At 52.7% G+C, this 12,535-nt stretch overlaps 1 protein-coding gene across 2 annotated transcripts in view; it reads left to right on the forward strand.

Annotated features, from left to right (window-relative positions):
* Positions 1 to 12,535, forward strand: part of CTDP1 (CTD phosphatase subunit 1) — a 51,511-nt gene that overhangs the window by 26,722 nt on the left and 12,254 nt on the right. For both annotated transcript variants that reach the window (XM_081262656.1, XM_081262657.1), the window contains exon 10: positions 706 to 915. In XM_081262656.1, the coding sequence (XP_081118782.1) occupies positions 706 to 915 (210 nt within the window). The remainder of the gene's footprint in view (positions 1 to 705; positions 916 to 12,535) is intronic.

Raw genomic sequence — 12,535 nt, forward strand, 5'->3', positions numbered from 1 at the left:
TAAGTCGGTGAGGGGAGCTTGCTGCTGGGCAGTGTCCCCAGTCCGTGCCATCTGGCCCCCAAAGCTGCTCCTGAGCACTGGTGTGTCTTGCACGACCTTTGCCCCATCCCTCAAGAAAGTGACCCCTCCCCGCCCGTAAACTCGGACAGACTTAGGAAGCCTGTGTGCAGTCATCAGAATCAAGAAGCAGAACTGCTTTCTCCGTTTGAGTGAAGCACGACGTGGCTTTTAGTGGTGGATCTTAGCTGGCGTGTGTCCTGAGGGCCAGGGAGTGTTACGAGTTAGGTAAAAGCACTTTTCAGATGAACGGACCAAAGGAAGGCCGGGCAGGGCCGGGCAGAAAGGGTCGGTGCAGAGGCTGTCTTCGTGTCTCCCGGGGAGCCACTCGTGTGTGAGCGTGCCTGCTGCTGGCCACAGAGGCAGAGTGCCCTCGGCCCCGCGAGGGGCCACTCCCCAGGCAGCCCCACTGTGCTGGTGAGGAAAGCCTAGGTCTCCACAGCACACAGGGGCTGCTCTTGCACATCCTCCATCAAGGAACCCAACCGGGAGCCAGAGGCTTTGGGAACCATGTGCCTGGGCAGTGGACATTGGTGGTCCTGCATGCTGTCCCCCTGGTCTGTCCCTGCATCATGCCCATCGTGCCCTATGTCCCTGTGCCCCACGTGGGCCTGGCTATTCTAAGGGCCCTGCTCCTGCCCTCCACAGGGAGAACAGCCCTACAGCCTTTCCTGACAGGCACAGCATGCTTCCAGCAGCCTTGTTCCACCCCACGCCCGTTCACCCCAAGGCCCAGCCTGGCCCCGAGGTCCGGATCTATGACTCCAACACAGGGAAGCTGATCAGGACAGGTGCCCAGGGCCCGACACCAGCACCCGCCGGCTCCCTGCCTGTCCACGGGGAGTCGTCCTCCTTCAGGTAAGCGCGGCGCCTGAGGCTGTCTGGGTTGTAAGCGTCCACCCCGTTAGGTGATGGGTCAGCTACCTACCGTGTGGGCAGGGATGCTGAAGGTTGAGTTCAGTGTGTGGTGGCTCCTGGGCTGAGGGGAGCAACTCAGTTGGTGGGCACTGAGGCTCTTCTGTTCATTTCTGTGCCCCCTCTTGGGTTCCAAAACAGCAAGCAGAGAAACTTGTGATGGGTCCTCTAGAGCACCCTTCATAAGCCCTGCACCTCCTCGTGGTCCTTCACGTGTGTCAGGTGCACCCGGACAGCCCTGTGGGGTGGTGCTGGCTCTCTCTGATGCCCTCCAGGCCTAGCCTTGCAGGCCTGTTGTCCCCGGCCACCTGCCTGTTTTCACACACTCTGCGTGTGGGTCCTGGTGATCTGAAGCAGGCGGAACGTTTCCCAAAGTGGCCTCAGTGACCCTTCATTGCTAAGGTGTGCTGAGACAACACAGCCAGAAAGACGACCCAGCCAGGGTCTGGTGCAGGATGGCTGCAGGTGGCTCTCCTGCCTTCTGGATGTGGACAGGCCTAGCGCCACCTGGGGACACATTTTTATGCCTGAAAGCGTCAGCTGCTGCTTACATGCTGGTTCCTCCCAGTGACGGAGCGTGGTCACTTGTGGTCACTGACCGCAAGGGTCGTGGTCACACACTCTGCTTCCTGTGGCAAGGCTCTAGGCTCAGACTTGCTGCGTGAAGTGGGTTCCGCGTCGGGGACGCTCTGGCAGTGTTACTGCAGCAGGTGCCCTCTGAGCCATGCTCCCACCCCAGGAGCCATGCCCTAGCTGGAGCACTGGAGCCAGGCTTTCTCTGTGGGGAGCGTTTGGGGTTCTGGCCTGAGGAGCAGCTTTCACTCGGTGCCGCCGAAGGCGCTGGAGAGCAGCTCCCGGCCGCAGGGCTGCGCTCGTCCACGTGGTGTGGCCTCGCTGAGCCGGTGGCAGTGCCTTCCCGGGCTCAGGAGATTCATGGTAGGGGTTAGGCCGTGAAAGCAGTGAGGAGGGCACAGAGGAGGAGCCCAGTGAACCACAGACCTCCCGCCTGGTGGGACTGCCGCACAAGGAGTGGCTCCTTCAGTGACCAGGAGCCACACGTTCAGTCAGGCAGAAGGGTCCGTGAATAAGCCGCGAGGTAGGAAATTCACAAGGCAGCTCCTCAGGAGAGCCTGTGGAGAGGGCTGTGGACCCTGCCCCGTGGGTCGTGAGCACTGGGGATCGGCGTGCACCACCCCGATGTGCTCTGGGCCTGGGTTTTATGGAGGTTGTGCATCTGTGGCCGCGGAAGCACTGGCTCTTGGCGATTAGCTCCATCCACAGCCACCCCCTCCAGAGGTCGCAGGTCAGGCTGGATTAGCAGACCTGGTCTTTCTGGTGGCCAGCTCCATCCTGGAGCTGCCACTTACCCTCTGCGTACTCCAGCGTGGGTTCTGTGTCAACAGCCAGGACTGGCACATACCTGTGGCACTGTGGGACCTGGCCCCAGGTCCTGATGTCTCCGTGGTAGGTGGTGCAGGGCCCTGCTGGGGGCTGCTCTCCAGGGACCCTGCCCAAAGGGAAGTGCTTGGGCAGGGAAGAGCGGTGCCCTGAGTGGGTGCCTATGAAATTCAGGCCTCCACTCCAGTGTTAAGATGAAGTCACGGGTTTAAAGCAGCCACAGAACTCACACTTGCAGATGCAGACGGGAGCCTGCCTGTTCCGAATGGGCTCCTCATGCCACGGGAAAGAAGATCACAGCTTCGCACTTAGGGTTTCTTAAGCATAAAAGCCGTTGTTTAGTAACCACAGGGTATGTTTAAAGATCAGGTGCAATTGTTTCTCCTTCGTTCAGCCTTGCCTGAAGCGTGTGTCTCAGTAGACAGGGATTCTAAGGGAAGTGGGAAGAAGTCGTTGTGACTAAGAATAATTTGCGTATGGTAAGCTGAATAGAGCAGAGCATGTCTTTGTCCCTGGAATGGCTGGTAATGCTGCAGGAGCAGTGTCCTCCGTGCCTGTCCCCAGCAGGGCCCAGCCACAGCTCTACCTGGAGAAGGGAACTGACCCCAAGGTGCTCGTGCTGTTCGTCATCACCAGCCTTTTTAGGTGCAGGAGAGACAGTGATGTGGGCGGTCCCACTCACCACAGAGGAGCAGACAGCCTGTTGCTCAGTCAGTCACGCCGTCTGTCAACACCGAGACCTACAGGAAGCAGCCTTTGTGTGCAGGTGGCACACGTCAGCGTTGATTGTTGAGAGCTGTTTCCAGACGTGACCAAATGGCCCTTCGTCCCCTCCTGGTGCCTCACAGCACGGGGTACCACAGGAGCTGCGGCATGGGTACAGCCACCCTCTGGCCACGCCCCCCCATGACCCGGGTGGTTGGGCACAGCCACCCTCTGGCACGCCCCCCGTGACCCGGGTGGTTGGGCTGGGCCTTCTCTCTGTGGGTGAGGGTATCAGCATGTTGCCTCCTGGCAGCACCTGGCAGCGTCCCCTCAATCAAACTGGAGCCTCCCTGTTCTTTTGACACTGGACCTGCCGAGTCTCGCAGGCGGAGCAGATGTGTGTGCTGGCTACTCTCTGCACTGTGGGTCCCACACCTGCTGTGCTCCCTCTCCACAGTATAGTCGGACCCTCCACGGAGGCCCAGTAACTGCCCCCGCCCTTGGCAACGGGAGCCGTCACCCCACCCCAGCCACCCACTGCTGCTTATGCCCCCACAGCCTGCACCTTCCCCACCTCCCCAGAGGCACCTGTGTGCCTGCCGCAGTTCTGCAGGGGGCCACCCTCCCCCACCCTAGAATGACGGCCACTGTTGTTGGGTCTAGAACCCTGGGTGCGCCCATTGTGACAGGGCTCCGGTGGTACCCATGGTAGGCTGTCCTCTGAGCACGTTCTCACCCAAGGCTGGGGAACTGTGAGTTTTTCCTGATTCTTCGTGATGTTTGTGGCTCTGGGCTGGGTAACTGGCTCTCCTGGAGACTCAGATGGGTGGGTGTGAGGTGCAGGACCTCATCTGAATCAAAACCTTTCCTGCCAAAGACCCTGTGGAGAGGACGAGGCAGCGCAGGACAGACAGAGAAGACGACGGGCATGTGCAGAGCTCTGCAGGGAAGCAGCAAGAGCCGCCAGGGAAAGGGCAGGCCTCTGCGTCCCTGCAGCCAGCAGGTGGGCGGGAGTGCTGTGGTGGATGCAGTCAGCTCAGCCCACACCAGCTCCCTGGCTCCCTGGGCCCTGGGAGGAAGCCATGCTGCAGGACCTCTGGACCGCACACCAGAGGGGCTTCCTGCCAGACACACTGAGACTGCACAGCTGAGCACGTGTGTTTGTGTGGTCGCGCCTTTTATTTTGAAGGCTTTCACATTGCATGCAGTGGAAGAAATGTCATGCAGAGAGTCCTAATGCCCTTGGCCAGCTCCAGTGACAGCATCCTCCAGAACCCTGGAGCAGGCGGCACCCACAGGACATGGCAGGAACACAGTCCCCGACAGCACCTACACCTTCCTGCTGCCCTGCAGGGCCCCCAGCTCCCCAGCTGCCCCTGGCACTGCCCTGCCTCATCCAGCCCTGGAGTTCAGCCCCTTGAAGAAGGTTGTCAAAAACCGGGCCCGGAGCCATGTGCCCTGGGGTCTGGGCTTTCACTTGCCGGTTCCCCTGGAGGTCAGTGGGTGTGGCTACCTGGACAGTGCCTCCTGGTCAGTACCCAGTCACTGCCAGCCCTCTGGGGGTACCTGAGCTGTGCCCAGAATATCTGTTGTTCCCCGTGCAGCTAAGGTCTGGCGCTGCTCTGCCATGCAGGGGTGGGCTGTGTGGCACCTCACAAGTGTGCCCTGGGAGAGGCTGGGCACTCCTGCCCACCTGCTGGCTGCAGGGACGCCGAGGCCTGCCCTTTCCCTGGCGGCTCTTGCTGCTTCCCTGCAGAGCTGTGCACATGCCCGTCGTCTTCTCCGTCCTGCGCTGCCTGGTCCTCCCCACGGGGTCTTTGGGTTTTGATGGGGTCCTGCCTCTCCAGCTTTCCCCTCCTGAGTTACGCTTTCCCTGCTGTCTGTTGGCCTAGCCAAGCCCTAGGTCCCAACAGTGTCCTCTGCTGGCCGTTCTGAGCTGCTAGGACGACAGGCATGGCCGGCACCTGGCTACATCTATCCCGGTCAGACTTTGTTCAGGCGGGGAGCTGTTGCTCCACCTCACTCAGTGGCATGCAGCTCCCCTTCCTTGGCCTGCCTGATGCCGCCCTGGAGTTGGTGTGGACCTGCAGCGTGTCTCCAGTCTGTCTGTCCCCTTGTCCTGTGGAACCTGACCTTCCCCTCAGTCCAGGGCGGCGACTGGACTTAGAGTGGTGGAGCTGCGGGTGTTTGCAGGTGCTCTCCCTTGGGTTGGGCAAGGCCCCTCCTGTGAGTTCCGTCACTGGTGGGTTCTGGATTTTGTGACCGTGTGGTTTTGCAGTTCTGCAGTCTGTTACTGCATGGGGGAGTATATTGATTGGTTTTAAGGATGGACACAGCCCTGCTCCCTGGGTCGGGGTGGTGGTGTCCTTGGTGGGGAGCGTGACTCGCCCGGTGACAGGAGAAGACTGCCTGGGTGTACGTGGTGGCAGTCTCTAGGGAAACCACCTGGGTTCCTTGGGGGGACGCTCTGCAGGTCACCTGCTTCGCACTAGGCAGGGCTACGGCAGCTGTGTCTGGAAGGACACAGGTTGAGGGGCACCTGTTCCCTGCAGTGTTGTCCAGGTGTGTCCCCTCCTGCTTCCCAACACCTGTGTGTCGTCACTGCCCTGTTGTGCTGGTTCTCCTGGAGAGTGACGATGTCGTGTGTCACTCTGCCCTGTTCTGCTGGTTCTCCTGGAGAGTGTCGATGTCGTGTGTCACTCTGCCCTGTTGTGCTGGTTCTCCTGGAGAGTGTCGATGTCGTGTGTCACTCTGCCCTGTTGTGCTGGTTCTCCTGGAGAGTGTCAGTGTCGTGTGTCACTCTGCCCTGTTCTGCTTGTTCTCCTGGAGAGTCTGATGTCATGGGCCTTTGAGGGACCAGGTGTCGGCTCCGCCTCTTGTGTGGCTCTCTTCCGTTCCTTCCCTGTCTTCTTTCCCATTTTTCTTTTTTTAAAAATATAGTTTTATTTTATTTTTTTTAAAGAGAGAGAGAGAGGAGAGAGAGAGAGAGAGAGAATTTTTAATATTTATTTTTTAGTTCTCGGCAGACACAACATCTTTGTTGGTATGTGGTGCTGAGGATCGATCCCGGGCCGCACGCATGCCAGGCGAGCGCGCTACCGCTTGAGCCACATCCCCAGCCCTAAAATATAGTTTTCAATAATTGTTGGACCTTTGTTTTAATTATTTTATTCATGTGTGGTGCTGAGAACCAAACCCACGGCCTCACCCGCTAAGCAAGCGCTCTGCCATGGAGCCCCAGCCCAGCTCTGGGCTTGATCCGTCAGAAGTGACTCAGAACTTCCGTGAGGCAGTCTGTGCCCTTGCACCCTGCCACACAGAGGGTCCCATGAGGGTCTCCTCACCCTTCCTGTGCCCCTCAGGGCTCCCTCACACTCCCACGGCCAGGTCCACCATGGGGACCTGTCGCGACCCCCTTGCCCGCAAGGAAGACGCAACACCGGGAATCTTCTTACAGCTGTTTATTCAAGCTCTCGAGAGTTCTTCTAATCTCCGAGTCCTTCTAATCTCCCAGAAGTCCCTCCCAGCCTTAATAAAGTATCCAAACACCCAATGCGAAGCTGCCACGTGGAGCTTTCTCGTAGGGTGTCAAAGAACCATGTGCCAACTCTCCCAAAGAAGGAGTTGTTTATCACAGACCACCACAAGGCCAGCGCCATCTTGTAATGGCGACCACAGTCCGCAGAAGCGGCTCGCCACAGTTCCCCCTTTCGTTTACTAAAAACAAAACAGGCAAGAGTAGAGGTGAATCGCCATTACTCATACGAAGCCTTCAACCAGGAACCTCATCAGACCCAAGCAGGTCAGGACGTTCCCACATGACCGTTATTGGCTGAATATGAAAACAGACACCACAAAGCTGTTAAGGCCCTGTGAGCTGGCCTCCTTGACGTGTATACAAATCAGGGCTGGATCCAAGCCCTGGGGGCCGGGGGGAATCCACTGCCAGCAGTTTTTTCCTTCTGTTTATAGCACGTCAAAGGGAATCAAGTAGCCCCTGTCTTAGGTCGTTCACTGCCCTTACATTGCTTACCCGTCTTTGGGGAGGCCCCATTCCCCTGTCTTAGGTTGCAGTGCAAGCGTGAAAGTTGCCCGTCTCTGGGTACTACAAGATCAGCTCGTTGTTGCCAAGGCGTTTAATGGTATCTACTCAGCCAGTCATGATTAGGTCTCTGAGGCTGAACTGTGGCTGTATAGAAATACAACGACAAACAAGTTGGCAACACCCTAAAAGAAAGGCACGGGTCATAGAGCGATAGAAAAGTACTAGCGTGGAAACCCATCTGTGTGCAATGGCAGTAAAGCCGGCAGAGTGCAAGGGCTTTCCAACACTAGGAGAATAACAAGGAAGGACATGTCGTTCCCAGTGCAATGTCCGTAAAACTTGGGGTGCAACGACCATGTCAAAGGTTTACTGTTTAATTTGTGCAAGCCAAACTTGAGGTGAGTTGCCAGTTTCTAAAGCTGCAAGTGCTTGTATAATCATAGCTTTATCGCGAGCATTGCGGGCCTTAAGGCGGCAGAGAAACCACAAGCAGAGAACCATACCGAAGCAACACATTGCGCCAAAAATGTCTACCCCCACCCACTCTTTAAAAAAGGAAAAGGCAGAAGATATCCAATCAGTGAATTGACCCAACGTTATGGGATCAACGTGGGTACTATTCAAGACAGCTATCTGGGTTAGTTGAGACTGGATCATGTCTTCCGCTGCCATGGACCAATTTCCGGCCAAGTATTCTCCGATGATACGGGAGGCATTCCTGGAATCATTAAATCTGACAGAGGTTATGCATAAATGTGCACGTTGATCAACACAGCCCAAAAGCACCAAATCAGCCAATTCTTCTACCTGAGCTTGGAGTAAATCTATTCTTTGGTTGGCAGCTAAGATCCCTGACAAAATATGTTGATTAATTGCATTTTGGGACTCAAGTATCATAGAAGTTTGTTGAACAACTTGATTAACGGAGGCAGCAGTCTGCACTTGATTGGCCATGGCCACTCCGGCCGCGACCGCTGCAGCAGCAGATACCGCCACGGCTGTCACTATAGCAGCTGTGATTCCAAAATCCCTGCGGACTCTAAGTAGCTCAACAATGGGGAATTTATCAGGGTCCGCAATAACTGGGATTGGAACAAAGGTTGGAATTTTCATAACCACTGCTACAGCCGAAGAACCATCCCAACATTCAGATAAGAAACAATTAACATTAAAACAATCCAGCATTTCTGACGAGGTGTCATTAGCCAAAAGGAGTAAGAATGGAGATTGAACACAAACCGCTGCAGGGGGCAATGTGGCATTATCCAACAGAGAGTTGAACGAAACAGATGTGAGTCTACTACCTCGCTCACTCTCGTAAACAGTGCCAAAAACATTAGCCAACCAACTTGTGGCTCCCAGCAATTGAGCCAGTGCAGAAATATCAGCTGAAGCCCCCTTTGTGTTGGAAATCAGCCATTGAAACCAGGACCAACCCACTCCTGTAGAGGAGTTGGCACTGTTGCTAAAGTCATAAACATACCTCTTAAGAGAGGGGGAAAGGGAGAAACCTTTAGCAACTTGACGTTTCTCCCAAGAATAATCCTGACAAGGCGTGAATGTTGGGGGGAAACCAAGATTAGGGGTACAGTAAGGAGAAGCCTTAAAATGAGTGGCATAAGGAAGTCCACTAGAATATGGGGGCATTGGAATTAGTACCTCGGAGATACTAGCCAAGGTAGTTATGGTTAAAGCAGAGCTATTTACGGAGGTTCCTGAGCCTGATTGTTCCCCTGAGACTACTTGGCCCAATACAGTACTGAGAATGCTCCCTGAGACTTGACTGGACTGCAATGGATTGTCCCAGTTAGTCAAATTCTTGGTCTTAAGACGGATACAATGAGCGTTCCCAAGGCTAAGACAAAACACTCCTGTGAGATTAACTTGAGATTGATTGTAAATGCGTTCCACGTCCCCTCTAGGAGAGGCACAGGGCGCAGACATCTCACACGAGGTAGAGAAAAGAGTGGGAAGGACACTGGAATTACCGTGAACCGGCATCGGCATTGGCCAAGCCCGTGCCACCGCCCACCATTGCATTGGTGTCGTCTGTGTCATCGGCATCAGCACCAGAGCCAGAGCACTCAGCAGAATGAGGATCCTCATCACGGGATTGCTGTGGTAATTCTTGTTGCTGAGTAGCTGGCGTCAGGACTCTTCTTGTCAGGCGTTCAGGGACCCACAATGGTTCCGTGCGATCCTGGGGAAAAACACATACGGATCCTCGTGCCCATGTCAGCACGGGGTCGGGGCCGTTCCATTGGCCCGTAAGAACATCTTTCCACTTAACATAGCCAATCACAGAGGGCTGAGGGAACACATGTCTATCGGCCGCAGAGCGACCATGAATATCCAAATTCAAAAAATTAATAGTAAAGAGAGCTAAGGACAAGCATTCTTTAGGAGTATGTCCAGCTCCTATTCCCCCTTTTTGTTTTTGTAAAGTTTTTTTTAAGGTGCGATGAGCACGCTCAACAATGTCTTGTCCTTGAGGATTGTAAGGCAGACCATGAGTAAGTTGCACTCCCATAGTAGAACAAAAGGACGTGAATTGTCTGTCAGTATAAGTAGGTCCATTGTCAGTCTTAAGGGACGTGGGCGCACCCCACGCCGCCCAGGCTTCCAGGCAATGAGTGATGACATTACGTGTCTTTTCTCCTGATAACGCAGAAGCATGAATAACTCCAGAGTACGTATCAACAGAAACATGGACATACTTGAGGTTACCAAAGTCAGGTATATGTGTCACATCCATTTGTCAGACAACCAGTGGCTTCAACCCCCGTGGGTTCACTCCATAAGTAGGGGGATGAAGAAATGTGACACAATGGGGACAGTGCAATACTATCTGCCGAGCATCTGCTCTAGAAATGGAAAAACGCCTGCGCAGTGTTAAAGCATTAACATGGAAATTTTGGTGAAACAATTTAGCCTCTTCTAAGGAGGAAGCCAAACAGATCAACTGACCTCGAGTGGCTGAGTCCGCACAGGCATTACCCTGTGATAATGGACCAGGGAGAGAGGTGTGAGCCTGGATGTGCATTGGATAAAAGGGAGCAGTGCGGCTACAGATAAGCCGTCGAAGCTGATTAAAGTAAGCAGATACATTACGGGCATCACTAATAGCTCCCACAGCCTCTAGGATTTTTAGTGCTTGCACCACATAGATGGAGTCCGAAATGAGATTAAAAGGAAAAGAACACTGTTTAAACACCTCAATAACAATTTGCAGTTCTACCCATTGTGGATTTCCAGGAGCAAATTGATGTTGGACAGGGGGAGAATCATTAATGACATAAGCTCCCATTCCAGACTTGGAACCATCAGTAAAAATATTAATAGCCCCCGGAATTGGACTGGATGAAGTTACTTTAGGGAAAATAATAGGATGTTCCTTAACAAAATGGAGTAACGGATGAGAAGGGTAATGATTATCAATATCCCCTTGAAACGAACAACATAGAATAGCCCAGTTATCTAGAGTAGCACACAAAACATTAAGTTGAGCTTTAGTATAGGGTATAATAAGAGAAGAAGGTGATTGTCCGAAAAATTGAATGCTTTGTTGAATCCCTTTAAGTGCTAATGCTGCAACAGCATCAGGATAATATTCTAAGGATTTTCCTGGGGATACATGTGGGTGTATCCATAGCAAAGGTCCATCTTGTCATAGTACTCTAGTAGGTTGTCGCATAGTGGCAAGCACACATAATTGAAAAGGTTTATCACTCTGGAGCCTGTATAAAGTGGCATGTTGTATAGTTTTTTCTACTGTCATAAGGGCCGCTCTAGCCTCTTTGGTGAGGCTACGAGGGGAAGTAAGATCTGGATTACCTTTAAGAGTAGTATACAAAGGCTGTAGTACAACATTAGAAATATGTAAATATCTTCGTATCCAATTAATATCTCCCAGTAGTTTTTGAAAATCATTTAGAGTTTGAAGATCTTGAGTTTGTATGGTGATTTTTTGTGGTTGTAATTTGTCATACCCAATTGTTGTTCCCAAATACTTAATAGAATCTCCTGTTTGAACCTTTTTAGGTGTTATATGTAGTCCACATTGTGCTAACAACTTCACGAGGTCGTCATAGGCCTCATGAACTGTTTGTTCTGATTTAGCAGCCAATAATATATCATCCATATAATGAATGATCTTGATGGAGGAGTACTTTTGTCTGAGAGGCACAAGTGTCTTCCCTACATACATCTGACACATTGTGGGACTATTAGCCATTTCCTGCGGCAACACTATTCACTCAAACCTTTGATCTGGTTCCTCGTGGTTACACGAGGGAAGGGTAAAGGCAAAACGTTGTGAGTCTTTAGGATGTAAAGGAATAGAAAAGAAACAGTCTTTAATGTCAATAACAATAATGTGTCAGCCTTGAGGAACAGAAGAGAGTAGAGGCAGCCCTCTCTGAATGGGCCCCATAGGTTGTATTTGAGCATTAACCGCTCGTAGATCATGCAGTAGGCGTTACTTCCCTGATTTTTTCCTAATGACAAATATGGGAGTATTCCATGGAGAAGTAGAGGGTTGGATGTGACTTAAGTCAAGTTGTTTTTTAACTAGAGCATGGGCTGTTGCCAGTTTAACCGAGGGAAGAGGCCACTGAGGCACCCAAACAGGCTCCTCGGTGAGCCATGTTATGGGTATTTGAGCCTCAGCGGCCCCTAGGAAAAACCCAGACCAAATTTGTCAAGTTTTTGATGACCTTGTACAGGATGTTTACGTCCCTGTAAATGTTTTCCTGGTCCTAAACCTGGCCTATACCCCATATTGTGCATAATTTGTTGGGACACTGGGGAATAGTCATTACTAAGAGTGAACTCCATGTCTTTCATCAGGTCACGGCCCCATAAAGAGATAGGTAAATTAAGTACATAAGGCTGAAAAGTACCATGATGTCCTTCCGGGTCCTTCCAGGAAAGATGTCTACAGCTAACCTGAGGAGCCTGGGCATATCCAAGTCCTCTCAGAGATTGATCAGAAGTCTGCACTGGCCATCCCTTAGACCAGTCCTTAAGTGTAATGATGTTACGATCTGCACCTGTATCAAGTAAGCCCACAATTGATTTACCTTTTATGTTTAATTCCAAAGTAGGGCGATTACTCATATCTAGTGACAAATAAGCACAATTTCCTCCGGTGGTACCAATTTCATTCCCTGTCCGTGACTTTGAGTCTGCAGGGAAATGATCATGTAAACTAGGCAAAACCAGTAATTGAGCAATCCGATCTCCTGGGGAGATGGACACAATGCCTTTTGGAGCTTCCACCATAACCTTTACTATCCCTACAGTATCAGGACTTATGACTCCAGGGAAAACATGAAGACCTTGCAAAATGGAAGATGCACGTCCAATTAGCAAACCTACAGTGCCAGGTGGTAGAGGCCCTTTGAACTCAGTTTC

This window comes from Spermophilus citellus (assembly GCF_964194105.1).
Source record: "Spermophilus citellus genome assembly, chromosome: 12".
In the NCBI taxonomy this organism is placed as follows: Eukaryota; Metazoa; Chordata; class Mammalia; order Rodentia; family Sciuridae; genus Spermophilus; species Spermophilus citellus.